Source organism: Erpetoichthys calabaricus, chromosome 6 (assembly GCF_900747795.2).
Source record: "Erpetoichthys calabaricus chromosome 6, fErpCal1.3, whole genome shotgun sequence".
Taxonomy (NCBI): Eukaryota; Metazoa; Chordata; class Cladistia; order Polypteriformes; family Polypteridae; genus Erpetoichthys; species Erpetoichthys calabaricus.
In genome coordinates this window covers 198,485,507-198,498,948 of record NC_041399.2, presented here as the reverse complement: position 1 = coordinate 198,498,948, position 13,442 = coordinate 198,485,507, and the positions used below count along the sequence as shown (strand labels likewise).

General features: G+C 41.4%; 1 protein-coding gene across 1 annotated transcript in view; it reads left to right on the top strand.

Annotated features, from left to right (window-relative positions):
* sspo (SCO-spondin) overlaps positions 1-13,442 on the top strand; it is a 417,885-nt gene that overhangs the window by 301,648 nt on the left and 102,795 nt on the right. The window contains exons 84-86 of the mRNA XM_051928802.1: positions 2,668-2,835; positions 7,242-7,376; positions 10,811-11,051. Of these exons, the coding sequence (XP_051784762.1) occupies positions 2,668-2,835; positions 7,242-7,376; positions 10,811-11,051 (544 nt within the window). The remainder of the gene's footprint in view (positions 1-2,667; positions 2,836-7,241; positions 7,377-10,810; positions 11,052-13,442) is intronic.

Here is a 13,442-nt window from a genome sequence, read left to right as displayed (position 1 = left end):
TAACCATTTCTCCCATCCTGGCTTTGGAAAACTATTATTTGTCAATAGTCACCATTAGGGATTATTTCTTGTTAAGTGAATTCAGTTTTCTGTAATATTCAGCAGTATAACAGATGCTGAAACAGACCCTGTGTGGTATAGCGGTCCACAGCTCTCTCAGCAAAGGCCAGCTTTTAAATAAATAATCACCGCGCTTGCAGCTTAGCGAAGGGGCGTGGTGGTTGTGGTTGTAGGGTCTCAGGGCGATCTGCGGTGTGGGCGTTTCTCACCTAAGTGCACAGGTGAGAGACTGCCCACATCCATGATTGTTCCTGGGGCTGCTAAATGTGCTGCAGTTGCTATGTCCTCTCGGCACTTATAGAAGCGCGAGTCGGCTAGGAGGGACGAGAGAATGAAAGAGAACAAAAGACGGAGAGAGAGAGAGATCTGGGTGTTAGGCCAACACCCAGGAGTTGTAATAATGGTCGCTCCCGCTTAGTGAGCATGTAGCGGGAGTGACCAATGAAGAAGAAAGACTGTCCACGTAAGGCCGGGACGGCAGCGGGAGTCGGGAGGCATGGAAGAGAAGTTCTTGTTGTGAGCGTCCTGGTTGGCAAGGACTCCAAGTGTCAGGCCTGGGATGAGAACGCAACCGAAGTCAGGATCAAGAGGCTTCCAGACCTGTGAATGAGAAAGAAGGACAGTTGCAGAGAGAGTGCATCTCGCCTGCTGCAGGGCCCTAATGGGAGAAGCAGGTGAGACGCTAATGTAAAAAAACACCGAGTTTAATTGTTTTAAAGGACTGCTTCCAGCGATGTTTTAACCTCAGCTTTTAAAGGATTATTTTTTCTAACGTTTTAGTGGATTATTTATTTAATGAAGATTTTGAAAACGCACTGCACTGTTGCACTTTGTTTTTGTTGTTTTGATTTATTTTAATAAAAGCACTTTTGCACATTTATACATCATCCCCTTGCTATGTTGTTGCCTCACTGTCTAGCTCATCTTGGTTATAACTATCGACGGTGTAGGGTTCAAGGGCTGCCGAATAGCAGATGGGAGCATGGAGCAGAACCCGCATCGTCACACCCTGGCCTCCGTAACCTTGAACGGCTTAAGTGGTTATGGCAGATAGATGGCTAGACTTGATGAACCATACATGTCGTTTTAATTATGATTTTGTAGGCGGGGTAGGTTTTCATCAAACAGTGAGCTATCAGTCTGGTAAAGGTTACTATGTTAAAGTGACCCTAAAGTAATGGTTCACAATTTCTGAGAAAAGCCATTACTTTTTTGGCTGATACCTTTATCTAAGGTGACTTACAACATTTGAGATACAGTTGGTTACGTTTTGTTTTGCTATTCAGATTGGAACACAGACAGGTGATGTGACTTTCTCATCATTTACATGGTGTCAATAGTGGGATCCGAATCAACAACCTCAGCATGTAAAGGCCAAAGCCTTAACCACTACACCACACTGCCTTCCTAAAGGACAAGAACTTTAAGAGAACCCCAATTCTGTTTGATATGATGGAAGAAATTGAAGTCCAAGCAACAGCATATCCAAAAGTGAATAGATGCAGCTGCCACATTAGTTACAATATAGACTTATGGCCAGAGTGGAGACAGCATTGAATAAAATGGTAAAAAAGGATCACAATATGAAATGGAAAACTTGTGGTTAAAACTTGCGAGTATCAGAGTGAAAATGCCAAACACAACTTCACCAAAGCCAATACATTAACCAAAATTCAAAGTCAAAAGTCACTATCTACTTAACCCAAAATCTTGTTTGTCAGGAACAGTGTTCTGCCATCTTAAATAACTTCCGAGTAATGATATCACATATTATTACTTCAGGCATCACATGGTGGCAGCAGAGCACAATTGCCAACAACAATATGGCTCAGACATGAACAAAATAACAAAAACTGCTGAAACAAAACATAAATGCTAATAATAACAATTCATAAGAACTCAAGAAGCTTGCACAGAGCACTGGCCTCAATCCCCTTGAACACCTTTGTGATGAATTGGAGCACTAATCGTGAGTCAGATCTTCTCATCCAACATCAGTAGTCCTACCTGACCTCATAAATTCTCTTTTGGATGAATGGACACAAATTCCTGCAGGTACACACCAAAATCTTGTGGAAAGCCTTCCTAGAAGAATGGAGGCTGTTATAGTCACAAAGGGAGGGCAACTCCATATGAATACCCATGGCTTTGGATTGGGATGTGCAGCAAGCTCAAATGAGTGTGATGGCCACATAATGTATCTTAGACACGTAGACTGATAGATAAGGGTGCTGTATAAAAAGTGTGAAAGTTCTTCTAATAGCTCTGATTTATCGGGACAAATCTGTGGCAGGCATCATGGCATTGATGGTATTGATAATATATGAAACTGTTATATTTAAATACATAAACATAATTACAGTAAAATGTACATGTTATTCATGTTTATGTAACAACTCTGGTTCATATCTTCTGCAAAGTTCTTATTCTTTCAGAAAGAAAATAATGAAGATAATAACCTTCCAATACCCTGAGTATTCACCATTTTAACATCCAATAACATATATATTTAATGTAATTTATAACATTTTTGGACAAATCAAAGAATAACCAATGTATAGAAACTGCAGATCTTTTCCTTAAAACAGTTTTGTTTTGATTTTTCAGTGGACGGTGGCTGGTCTCGATGGAGTCCTTGGTCAAAGTGTGACAGAAAGTGTAGGGGTGGAAAATCTGTTCGCACCAGGACTTGCTCTAGTCCTCCACCCAAAAATGGCGGAAGTAACTGTGACGGCGATAAGAACCAGATAAAGCTTTGTAACACCAAACCCTGTGGTAAGGAGAACGATGAAGTATCTTGCTTCTGATAACACTGCTGTTATTTCAATGAAACACGGTACCAATTCTCTGATGGTTTTTCAAAATGACCTCTGCAGGAGCGTATCATTCCTATAAGTGATATGCTGTATGTGTTTTGCTTTGGGTTACCACTGTCTTGTTCTTCTGCTCTGGTGAACTGATGAAAAAATAAGAGTGGAAAGTATCCAGGCACATGACATTCCTGGATTTTGGTTGCAAATTAGGAATATCGACAGACCTTGCTGCAAGCTTGCTCCTCAAGGGCTGTGGTGGACTTTTCAAGAGTTGATTTTCAATCCATTCTAAATTCTGAGTTTCAGATAGAGTGTCTTCAGAAAATATTTAGACCCCCTTCACATTTCCACGTTGTGTTATGTTGCAGCTTTATACTGGAATCGTTTAAATTCATTTTTCCCTCATCAAGCAACACTCAAAAACCTAGAATGACAAAGCAAAAGTAGGATTTTAGGATTGCTGGCAGATTTATTCAAAATAAAAAATATTCCATTGAGATAAGTATTCAGACCTTTTGCTATGACCATGTAATTTGGATCAGGAGCATCACATTCTATCGATCATTGCTGAGATGTTTCTACACCTTTTTTGGAGTCCAGTTGTGTTCAATTAATTTGACAGGACATGATTAGGAAAAGCACACTCTTGTTTAGAGAAGGTCCCACATATGAGCAAAAACCAATCACAAGGTCAAAGGAACTGCCTGCAGAGCTTAGAGACAGGATTGTGTCAAGACACAGACCTGGGGAAGGCTAAAAAAACATTCCCAGCATTGAAGATTCTCCAGAGCACACTGGCCTCCATAATTCTTAAGTGGAAGAAGTTTGGAACCACCATAATTCTTTGTAGAGCTGGCTATCTGGCCAAACTGAGAAATCAGGGCAGCAGGGCCATTGTAAGAGAGGTGACTAAGAACCCATGGGTCACCCTGGCTATGCTTCAGAGATCCTTGTGGAAATGGGGAAACTTCCAGAAGTGCAACACTCCACAAATTTCAGCTTTATGACAGAGTGTCCAGACAGCTAAAAACCATAATATTCCATTGACACAAGTATTCAGACCCATTGCTGTGACAATGTAATTTGGCTCAGAAGCATCACATTCTATTGATCATCACTGAGATGTTTCTGCACCTTTTTTGGAGTCTGTCTGTGGTCAATGACATGATTAGGAAAGATGCTCACCTATCTATAGAAGGTTCCAGAACTGAGTAAAAAACAAGCAATTAGGTCAAAGGGAGTTTATATAGACAGAATTGTGTCATGGGGAAGTTCTACAAGAACATTCCTGTAGCATTAAAGATTCCCTGGCCTTCTTAAATGGAATAAATTTTGAACAACCATAACTCTTCCTGGAGCTGGCTGTCTGGCCAAACTGATCAATTGGGGTGAAAAAGGCCTTGATAGGAAAAGTGACCAAAAACCTGATGATCACTCTGGGTGAGCTCCAGAGAACCTCTGTAGACATGGAGGAAACTTCCAGAAGGACAACCATCTCTGCAACACTCCATCGATCTGGGCTTTATAACAAAGTGGCCAGACAGTAAAACACACATGGAAGCCCGCTTGAAGTTTGCAAAAAAGCACGCAAAGGACTTTCAGAGTTTGAGAAACAAGACTCTCTAATCTGATAAAGTCAAGTTTAGAGTCGTGAATAGAAGAAATCAAGCACTACTCACCACCCGCACAAGACCATTCCAATGGTGAAGCATGGTGGTGCCATGCTGTGGGGTTCTTTTTCAGCAGCAAGGGATGACAGACTAGACAGGGTAGAATGAAAGCTGAATAGAACCAAGCACAGAGATATTCTCCATGAAGAAAAACACTAATCCAGAGCTCCTTGGCCCTCAGGCTGAGCTGAAGATTCACCTTCTAACAGGACAAATGACCCTAAGCACAAAGCAAAGACAATACAGGACTGGCTTTGTCGGAACTCTGGGAATGCCCTTAAAGTAGACCAGCTAGAGCCTAGACTTGAACCCAATTGAATATCTCTGGAGAGACCTGATAATAGCTGTCCACTGATGGTCTCTGTCCAACCTGACAGCGCTTGAGAGAATCTGCACAGAAGAATGCTAGAAAATCCACAAATTCAGGTGCGTGATACTTGTTGGGTGAATCCCTAGAAGACACTGGGCTGGAATTGCTGCAAGAGGGGCTTCAACTAAGAACTGAGTAAAGGGTCTACTTGTGTCAATGGGATAGTTCAGTTTTTTATTTTTAATCAATTTTCAAAAATGTGTTAAGTCCTGTTTTCGCTTTGTCGTTCTGGAATATTGAGTGTTGCTTGATTAGGAAACAAATTAATGTAAATGATTGTAACTCAAGGCTGCAATATAACAAAATGTAAAAAAGTCAAGGGGTCTGAATACTTTTTCAAGGCACCATACTTTTTTTCTGATTTAAATGTTCATCCATGCATTTTCCAACCTGCTATATCCTAACACAGGGTCACGGGGGTCTGCCGAAGCCAATCCCAGCCAACATGGGGCACAAGGCAGGAACCAATCCCGGGCAGGGTGCCAACCCACCGCAGGACACAAACAAACACACCCACACACCAAGCACACACTAGGGCCAATTTAGAATCGCCAATCCACCTAACCTGCATGTCTTTGGACTGTGGGAGGAAACCCACGCAGACACGGGGAGAACATGCAAACTCCACGCAGGGAGGACCCGGGAAGCGAACCCGTGTCTCCTAACTGCGAGGCGGCAGCACGACCCACTGCGCCACCATGCTGCCTTTAAATGTTCAAGTGATACCAATGTACTGCAAATTTAACAGCGGCCTCTGGACCACCCGAGTCACAAATTTATTTGCTGCCAGTGTTTCTCCTTGTTCTTGAATTAGTTTCTTTATCTGTATATGCCATCATAACTCTGCACGTAGCACATCCAGATAAACAGTGAGAGGTGCCACAATTCATTATTCTTCAAACTATCTTTTTCATCTTCATCCCAGCAGGATTCAAACAACTCCAGTCCTTCATTATTTGTGGCCCTTGTGGAGTGGATCATCAGATGGATTCATGTTTATTTTAATAATTCTCCAATACTATTTAATTCACAGCTGACTATAAAAATATCACCCAGCTCTTAGCTTACCACATATGTTCTATAAACTGTGATGGTACACTTTAAAGCTGGGAGTGATGCCAGGACAACATTGGCAAGGACTTGTGTTGTAAATTTTAGCAAAAATGAAATATGTTTATATTAGGAAAAGCTGTCATTTTATAGCATGAAAACTGAGCCAAGAAAGTTGTACAATAAACTGTAGGCTACATGTCTGTTCAATACTTTATGAGGGTCTTTTGATTCTTTTTATCCTAAGACTTGTTCTCATCTGACTGTATTCAATTTAAGATTATATCAGTGCTGTTAATTTGGAACTTTTTTGTATCTATTCATCCATCCATCCATTTTCTGCTGCTAATGTATATCCAGGTAGCAGTGGGAGCTGTCGAAGCAATGGTCCCTTTTCCCCACCACTTCTTCCAACTCTTATGGGGGGATACCAAAGTGTTCCCAGGCTAGCCGATAGTTAAAATCTCTCCTGCGTGTCCTGGGTGCACCCCAAGGTTTCCTCCCGGTTGGATATACTGTACTTGAAACATCTCCCCATCCATATCAGATGCCCAAACCAACTCTACTTTGAGCTCCTCCTGAATGTCTAACCTTCTAACCTTATCTCTAAGGCTGTGCCCAGACACCCTGCGATGGAAACTCATTTCAGACGCTTGTATCCATGATCTAATTCTTTCTGTCACTATCCAAAGCTCCTGACCATAGGTGAGGGAAGGAACGTGGATTGACCAGTAAACTGAGAGTTTTACCTTTCAGCTCAGCTCCATTTTCATCATGACTGGCCGGTACAACATCCACATGGCTGCAGGCACTGCTCCTATCTGCCTGTCTGTTCTCCTACTCCCTTCTTCCCTCACTTGTTAACAAGATCCCAAGATACTCAAATTCCTAAGCTTGTGCAGCACCTTATCCTCAACCTGGGGTAGACACTCCACTCTTTCCTGACTGAAAACCATGACGATAGACTTGGAGGTGCTGATCCTCACCCCAGCCACTTCACTTTTGCGAACTGCTTCAATGCGTGTCTAAGGTCACAGCCCAATGAAGCCACAAGACCACATCATCTGCAAAAAGCAGACATGCGATCCTGAGGCCACCTGGCTTCGAACTTTTTTTGTGGCATGCAAATGTTGTCATTTTTGTTTAGTTCGTGGTTTACTTCACTAAAGGTTAAGTGATCATTAGGGGGTCTACATGTTTTCTCCAACCTCCTGTTACTGTTCAGCATGAATCCAAGGAAAGTCTTACACTTTGTCTTTATTTTCCTGTATTTCACAGAAGGTGAGGTCTGCCCACCAGGTCTGGAGACTGTGGACTGTGCCAACCGCTGCCCACGCCACTGCTCCGACTTACAGCAGGGTATCACCTGTCTTAATACCACAGAATGTCAGCCAGGATGTCGGTGCCCTGAAGGTAAATGGAGTGTTAAGGAAACGTAAAGCAGTACTTTTAATGGAGGAGTGTGGTGGAGTGTAAAATAAGCAATATCTAGCGTATAGGTTGACAAATATTTTATAAGTTTTATTTGTAATGTTAAAGAGTGTGACAGATAGGAGGCTCCACTGAGCTCCAGAGACAGTGCATGTACACAGCCAATGGTTCAAAACAAAGTAAATTTTATTATACAAAAATACCTATTTCAGGTCCTTTCTTCAAAAAAATACTCATAAGCATAATTCATATATTAATTCTCTATTCTCCTCCTGGCAAGCCTTGTCCTCCTGACTCCAACTCACCTGGATGAGGTTGAGCGACTTCTTTTATGCCAAACCTGGGTGTACTTCCAGTACCATGTGATTACACTCTAGAAGCACTTCATGGTCAGGTGGAACCTCCTTCAATTTTTGAGTCATCTCCACACAACTACCTCTGGTGGTACCCACGTACCCCGTCAGGGCTGTCCATCAGGACTACAGTTCCCAATGTGCCCTGTGGATGGGCAAATGGGAGTTCTACCTGAGGGATGCTGCCATCTGAAGTACTGCAGGACTACACGGCCCCAAGATAAAGTCCTTCTCTGTCCTTCTATTATATCTTCCTGGCCAGGAATGCTATTCACAACTACCCCAGCCAGTTTGCCTTTCTATCTATTTCCTTCCCTTATGGCCTTCTGTTCAGGTAAGGAATTACCCTTCCTCCTGGTGGAGATGCCAGTCTATCCACCTTGGCACCTACAAGAGTCAGGAAGCTGGACAAACCAGTTTACTATCCCCAGAGTTTCACTGATAAGGTAAACACCATCTGGATCAGTTTTGTAGTTTATTTGTTTCCTTTCTTTCTTGTTTGTTTGGAACAAGAGAAAATGGTAGACCTGAGGTTGAGTTTGCGTGGGTTGTTTCATTAGTGAGTGCTGCACTGTAAAGTAGCTGAACTAGAAAGGGAGTTGTGTCCGGATCTACAAAGGGAAATAAGGAGAGATCTACAAAGGCATGCTCTCTCTAGCATTGTTCCATCCCGAAAAGAGGTGACCAGAAAGAACAGAGTGTAACGACAAGTTAATGTGCCGCCTGAAACTACACATCTAGCATCATCCGGTTGTATGGTTTGGTTTGCATCCAACACTGACATTGTACTCTGCTTTCATCTAATTTGGACTAATAATCAATGATACATTATTAAATTTGAAACTTACCTCCTTCCTCTTTATTTTATTCTATCTAATTGCCTGAAGTTATAGATGTTTAACGGAAGGAAGGAGGATGTGCTGAACCACAGAACCTGGCAGTGTTGAAAGAGTATGGGATTTAAGACATTCTTGTAACGTCTGCTTAATAAAGACTGTTAAAGGGGTAAAGAGGGTCACCTAACAACTACAATACAACCAAACAGCGGTACTTTAAGTTGCTGAGGGTAATCCTAAATCTCTTTAACCAGGTTTGCACGAGCCATAGCTCATCCTAATAAATCCGGCACAAGGCAAGGAACCCTGCCAACTCTGGATGGTTTGTCCGTACATTATAGGGCATTCCCACCTCTATACTCACTCGTACTCAGCTAATGTAAAACAAATACTGTCAAATTGCCATTGAAGCTAACAGTGCATCTTTGAGATGTGAAAATAAAATCTGAGTGCCCTGAGGAAACCCATACATAAACACAATGCTGCTATTTTAATATATATAAATGATTTGGATAGGAATATAAGTAACAAACTGGTTAAGTCTGCAGATGATTCCAAGCTAGGTGGATTGGTAGATAATCTTGATTCAGTTGAATCATTACAGAGGAGCTTGCACTGCATACATGCGTGGGCAAATTTGTGGAAGATGCAATATAATGTCAGTAAATGTAAAGTAATACATAGAGGAAGTAAAAAATACACAATAGGAAGTGTGATAATTGAAGTGCCCCTTGTAAGAAGGATTTAGGAGTCATAGTGGACTCATTGCTATCAACTGTTGGACAGTGTTCAAAAGCCATTAAGAAGGCTAGACCCTAATGTGTGGAGTACAAGACCAAGGAGGTGACGCTGAAGTTTTATAACACACTGGTGAGGCCTCATCTGGAGTCCTGTCTGCAGTTTTGGTCTCCAGGCTACAAAAAGGACATAGCAGCGCTAGAGAAGGTCCAGAGAAGAGTGACTGGGCTGATTCCAGGGCTACAGGGGATGAGTGATGAGGAAAGATTAAAAGAGCTGAGGCTTTACAGTTTAAGCAAAAGAAGATTAAAGGAGACACAACTGAAGTGTTTAAAATTATGAAGGGAATTAGTCCATTGGGTCGAGACTGTGACTTTAAAATGAGTTCATCAAGAACACGTGAACACAGTTGGAAACTTGTTCAAGGTAAATTTTGCAGACACATCAGGAAGTTTTTCTTTACACAGAAAACCACAGACACATGGAATAATTTAACAAGTAGTGTGGTAGACAGTAGGACTTTAGGGACTTTCAAAACTCGACTTGATGTTATTTTAGAAGAATTAAGTGAATAGGACTGGCCAGCTTTGTTGGGCTGAATGGCCTGTTCTCATCTAGATTGAGGTGACTTGCTCGTTAGAACATTAGAACAATCTAAATGAGAACAGGCCATTCAGCCAACATAAGTCGCCAGTCCTACACACCCAATTAATCCAAAATAACATCAAGTCTAGCTTTGAAGGCTCCTAAAGTTCTACTGTCCAAAGCACCACTTGGCAACTTATTCCGTTTGTCTTTGCTTTCATAGTGAAGACAAATTTCCTAATGTTTGTGCGGAATTTACTCTTGACAAGTTTCCAAATGTGACCCCATATTGTTGCTAAACTTATTTTAAAGTAACTGTCTCAATCGACTCCACTAATTCCCTTCATAATTTTTTAAATTCAAATTTCACATTTGTACTGCTCAGGCTAGGATTTAGACTCAGGACTCTGGGGAATTCAAAGCAAAATTATCGTGTCACTCCATCACCCAGAAGCATTTGCACACTTGTATGATTAGATTAGATTAGATTAGATTAGATTCAACTTTATTATCATTGCACTCAGTACAAGTACCATAACATAATAGTGAAGCAAGCATGTGTCTGCCAGAAGTGTCTAACTTCATAACTATCACGTCACCTTGTTGTGGTTCCACTGTATAAGAAATTGTGGTCTCTGCCTTCTTTTAGCGGCTGAAACGTATTTGAATGGTTTCATAGGTGATAATAAGTTGAAAGATGCAATGAACAACTGGTTTGGTAGTTTAAATATTCTATGATAATAGCATAAAAATCCCAAATACTTTGCATCTTCTTCATTATCTAGGAACAAGGGCAAGATGTTAAGGAGTTCTGAGTGTTATTCAGGTCTCGAATGTTATTAAAAATGTGTGATGTGACAACCTCTTTTAACCAGTTAAATATTATTGCCTTCATCCTTTATAGGATATCTGGAGCAGGATGGGTCGTGTGTCCAGCCATGGCAGTGTGAATGCATGGACGCACTAGGCCAGAGTTGGGCTCCTGGTAGTTCTCGACAAGAAGAATGTAATAATTGCACTTGCATAGATGGACACATTCAGTGCACCAACCTGACTTGTGGGCCGTCTCACTGTGGCTGGAGCTCTTGGTCTACTTGGTCCTCCTGCAGCGTCTCTTGTGGGGTTGGTCAGCGGTCCCGCTTCAGGTGAGCCGGTACATGGTAAAAATTTGTGAAAGAAAACAAAAAAAAAAATAATGCGTTTAGCACATCACTTTTACCATTTTGAAATTGTGAGCCCATCACGATGCTCTCCCTTTATACCATTACCTACAGTATTCAGTGCCTATACAAAGTATTCACCCTCTTTGTAAGTTTTCACATTTTATTGCTATACAACATTGAAACACCATGGATTTCATTGTGCTGTTTTGCCACTGAGCAGTAGAAAAAGTCTCTATGATGACAAAGGGAAAACAGATCTCTGCAAAGTGGTCTATATTATTAGAAATATTAAAGAAAATGCCATCAATTGCATCAAGTCAGTTTCTACAAGAACTGTAGCCTATCACCTGTCATGTTAGTCTGTATTCTTGTTTTTTTCTGTTTCTGCTACTGTATGCATCTGAAATTCCCCAATGAGATTAATAAAGTTTATATAACCTAATCTATTCTAACCTAAAAATGAAGACTAAAGGTACAAAAAACAAAATTTGTTCATTTTTAGATAGCTGAATAGATAGAACTTTATTTGTCCCCAGGGGGAAATTATGCTTTTTACATCAATCCATCCATCCATTATCCAACCCGCTATATCCTACCTACAGGGTCACGGGGGTCTGCTGGAGCCAATCCCAGCCAACACAGAGCGCAAGGCAGGAAACAAACCCCGGGCAGGCCGCCAGCCCTCCGCAGGGCTTTTTACATATGTTCCTTAAATAAATAAATACTCAAATAGGTAGTAATTGAATAAACAAATAAATATACGCACACACACTATGGTCTGAACACACACCAAAATTACTATAAAGCAAGAAAATTAAAAAGAAAGAAAACTTATGACTTGGCTGTCACAGACAAAGTAAGGCACTTATATAGGAGAATTGCTGTTGTTATAGCATTTCCTGACACACTGCTGGGTAATTCGTTTGCTAAAGGATGTGCCGCACTGTTCATAATGGCACTCGGTTTTGTCTTCATTCTCTCCTTCACTGCAAACTCTAAGTGGTTGTGATAAAGGCGCTATATCACGCCCGACCCAGCACAGACTGACGCAGAGACACGTGTAAAATCACGTGTTTTTTTTTATTTTCTCTTCAGCTGGAGGACACGTCTTCCCCGTAATCCCTCCAGCCACAACGCAGTCCCCAAGCACTTAGTCAACATAAACAATCCTTCCTCTGGCACCACCACTCTTCCCAGACAACCTCGTCCTCTTCCTCCCGATTCTGGCTGTCGAATGGTGGAAGCTGGTCACGTAGGTACAATAGAGAGAGAGGGAGAGTGGTGAGGAGCACCCGCTGATACAGCGCATTGCTGCATCCACATAGAAAATAAAGGCCGTGTGCTACGTGGTGACTCTCTCAGGTGGGCGTTAACATATCATAATCTCTTGGACCAATAGCGCGAGTTTTCCACATTCAACTTATACGACCGACATTATAAAATACCAGAAATGATACAGTAAAATCAAGTCCTGACTTATCTGCGGATGAACTCAAACGCGAGTATATACGGTATACTAATTTCTTTTTTATTGCTGGTGTAGGAAAGTACATGTCTAAGGATAATCAGAGAATTTAATTTTAACAGTACTCTAATAGGGTTCCATAGTTCAAATAAATGTGGACTCAATTTTATTTACAGTATCCAGTGCAGTCAATTGAGACAAAGATAAAATGAATACTAGAGTAACCTATCAATTTATGAACCTGCTTAATTAAATTATAGCATCAGTTGAAACCCTGGACATAGCACCAATCTAAATCATCATGAATGAAGTACAAACAGTTTTGTGTTTTAGGACATTTCATAGAAACTCCTGCAGACATTCCAAGCAAATCACTGACTAGAAATCTAAACTGGTTGTGTCCATCTCTGCTTATGGCCATCTAGATGTTAAAAATCTGGACTGAGCTCTCTCTCCTGTTAGCCAAATGAAAGCTTTTTTTCACACGGGCACCAAACCAGTTTAGGTGTTTTACATGGGAGACCAGAAAGCCTTAATGGTTTCACTACCAAATGTTAAAGTACTTGAAGTACTGATGACATTTATGACAAGCCAAATTTCTCAGGATATAGGCAATTTTACAGGAAGTAATTTCGAGAATGTAAATTTCATTTCATATATGTTGTGATATAAGGCGCTATATTGCGCCCGACCCAGCACAGACTCACACTGAGGCACGTGTAAAACACAACAAAGACTTTATTTTTCTTCACCTGTGAGGCACGTCTTCCCTGTAAACCCCACAGGCACAACACAGTTCCAGTAAGCACACAAATCACAACCCTTTCCTCCTGGCACCACCACTCCTCCCATCTAGCCTCGTCCTCCACCTCCCGACTCTGGCTCGTCAGGTAAATAGAGAACCACAC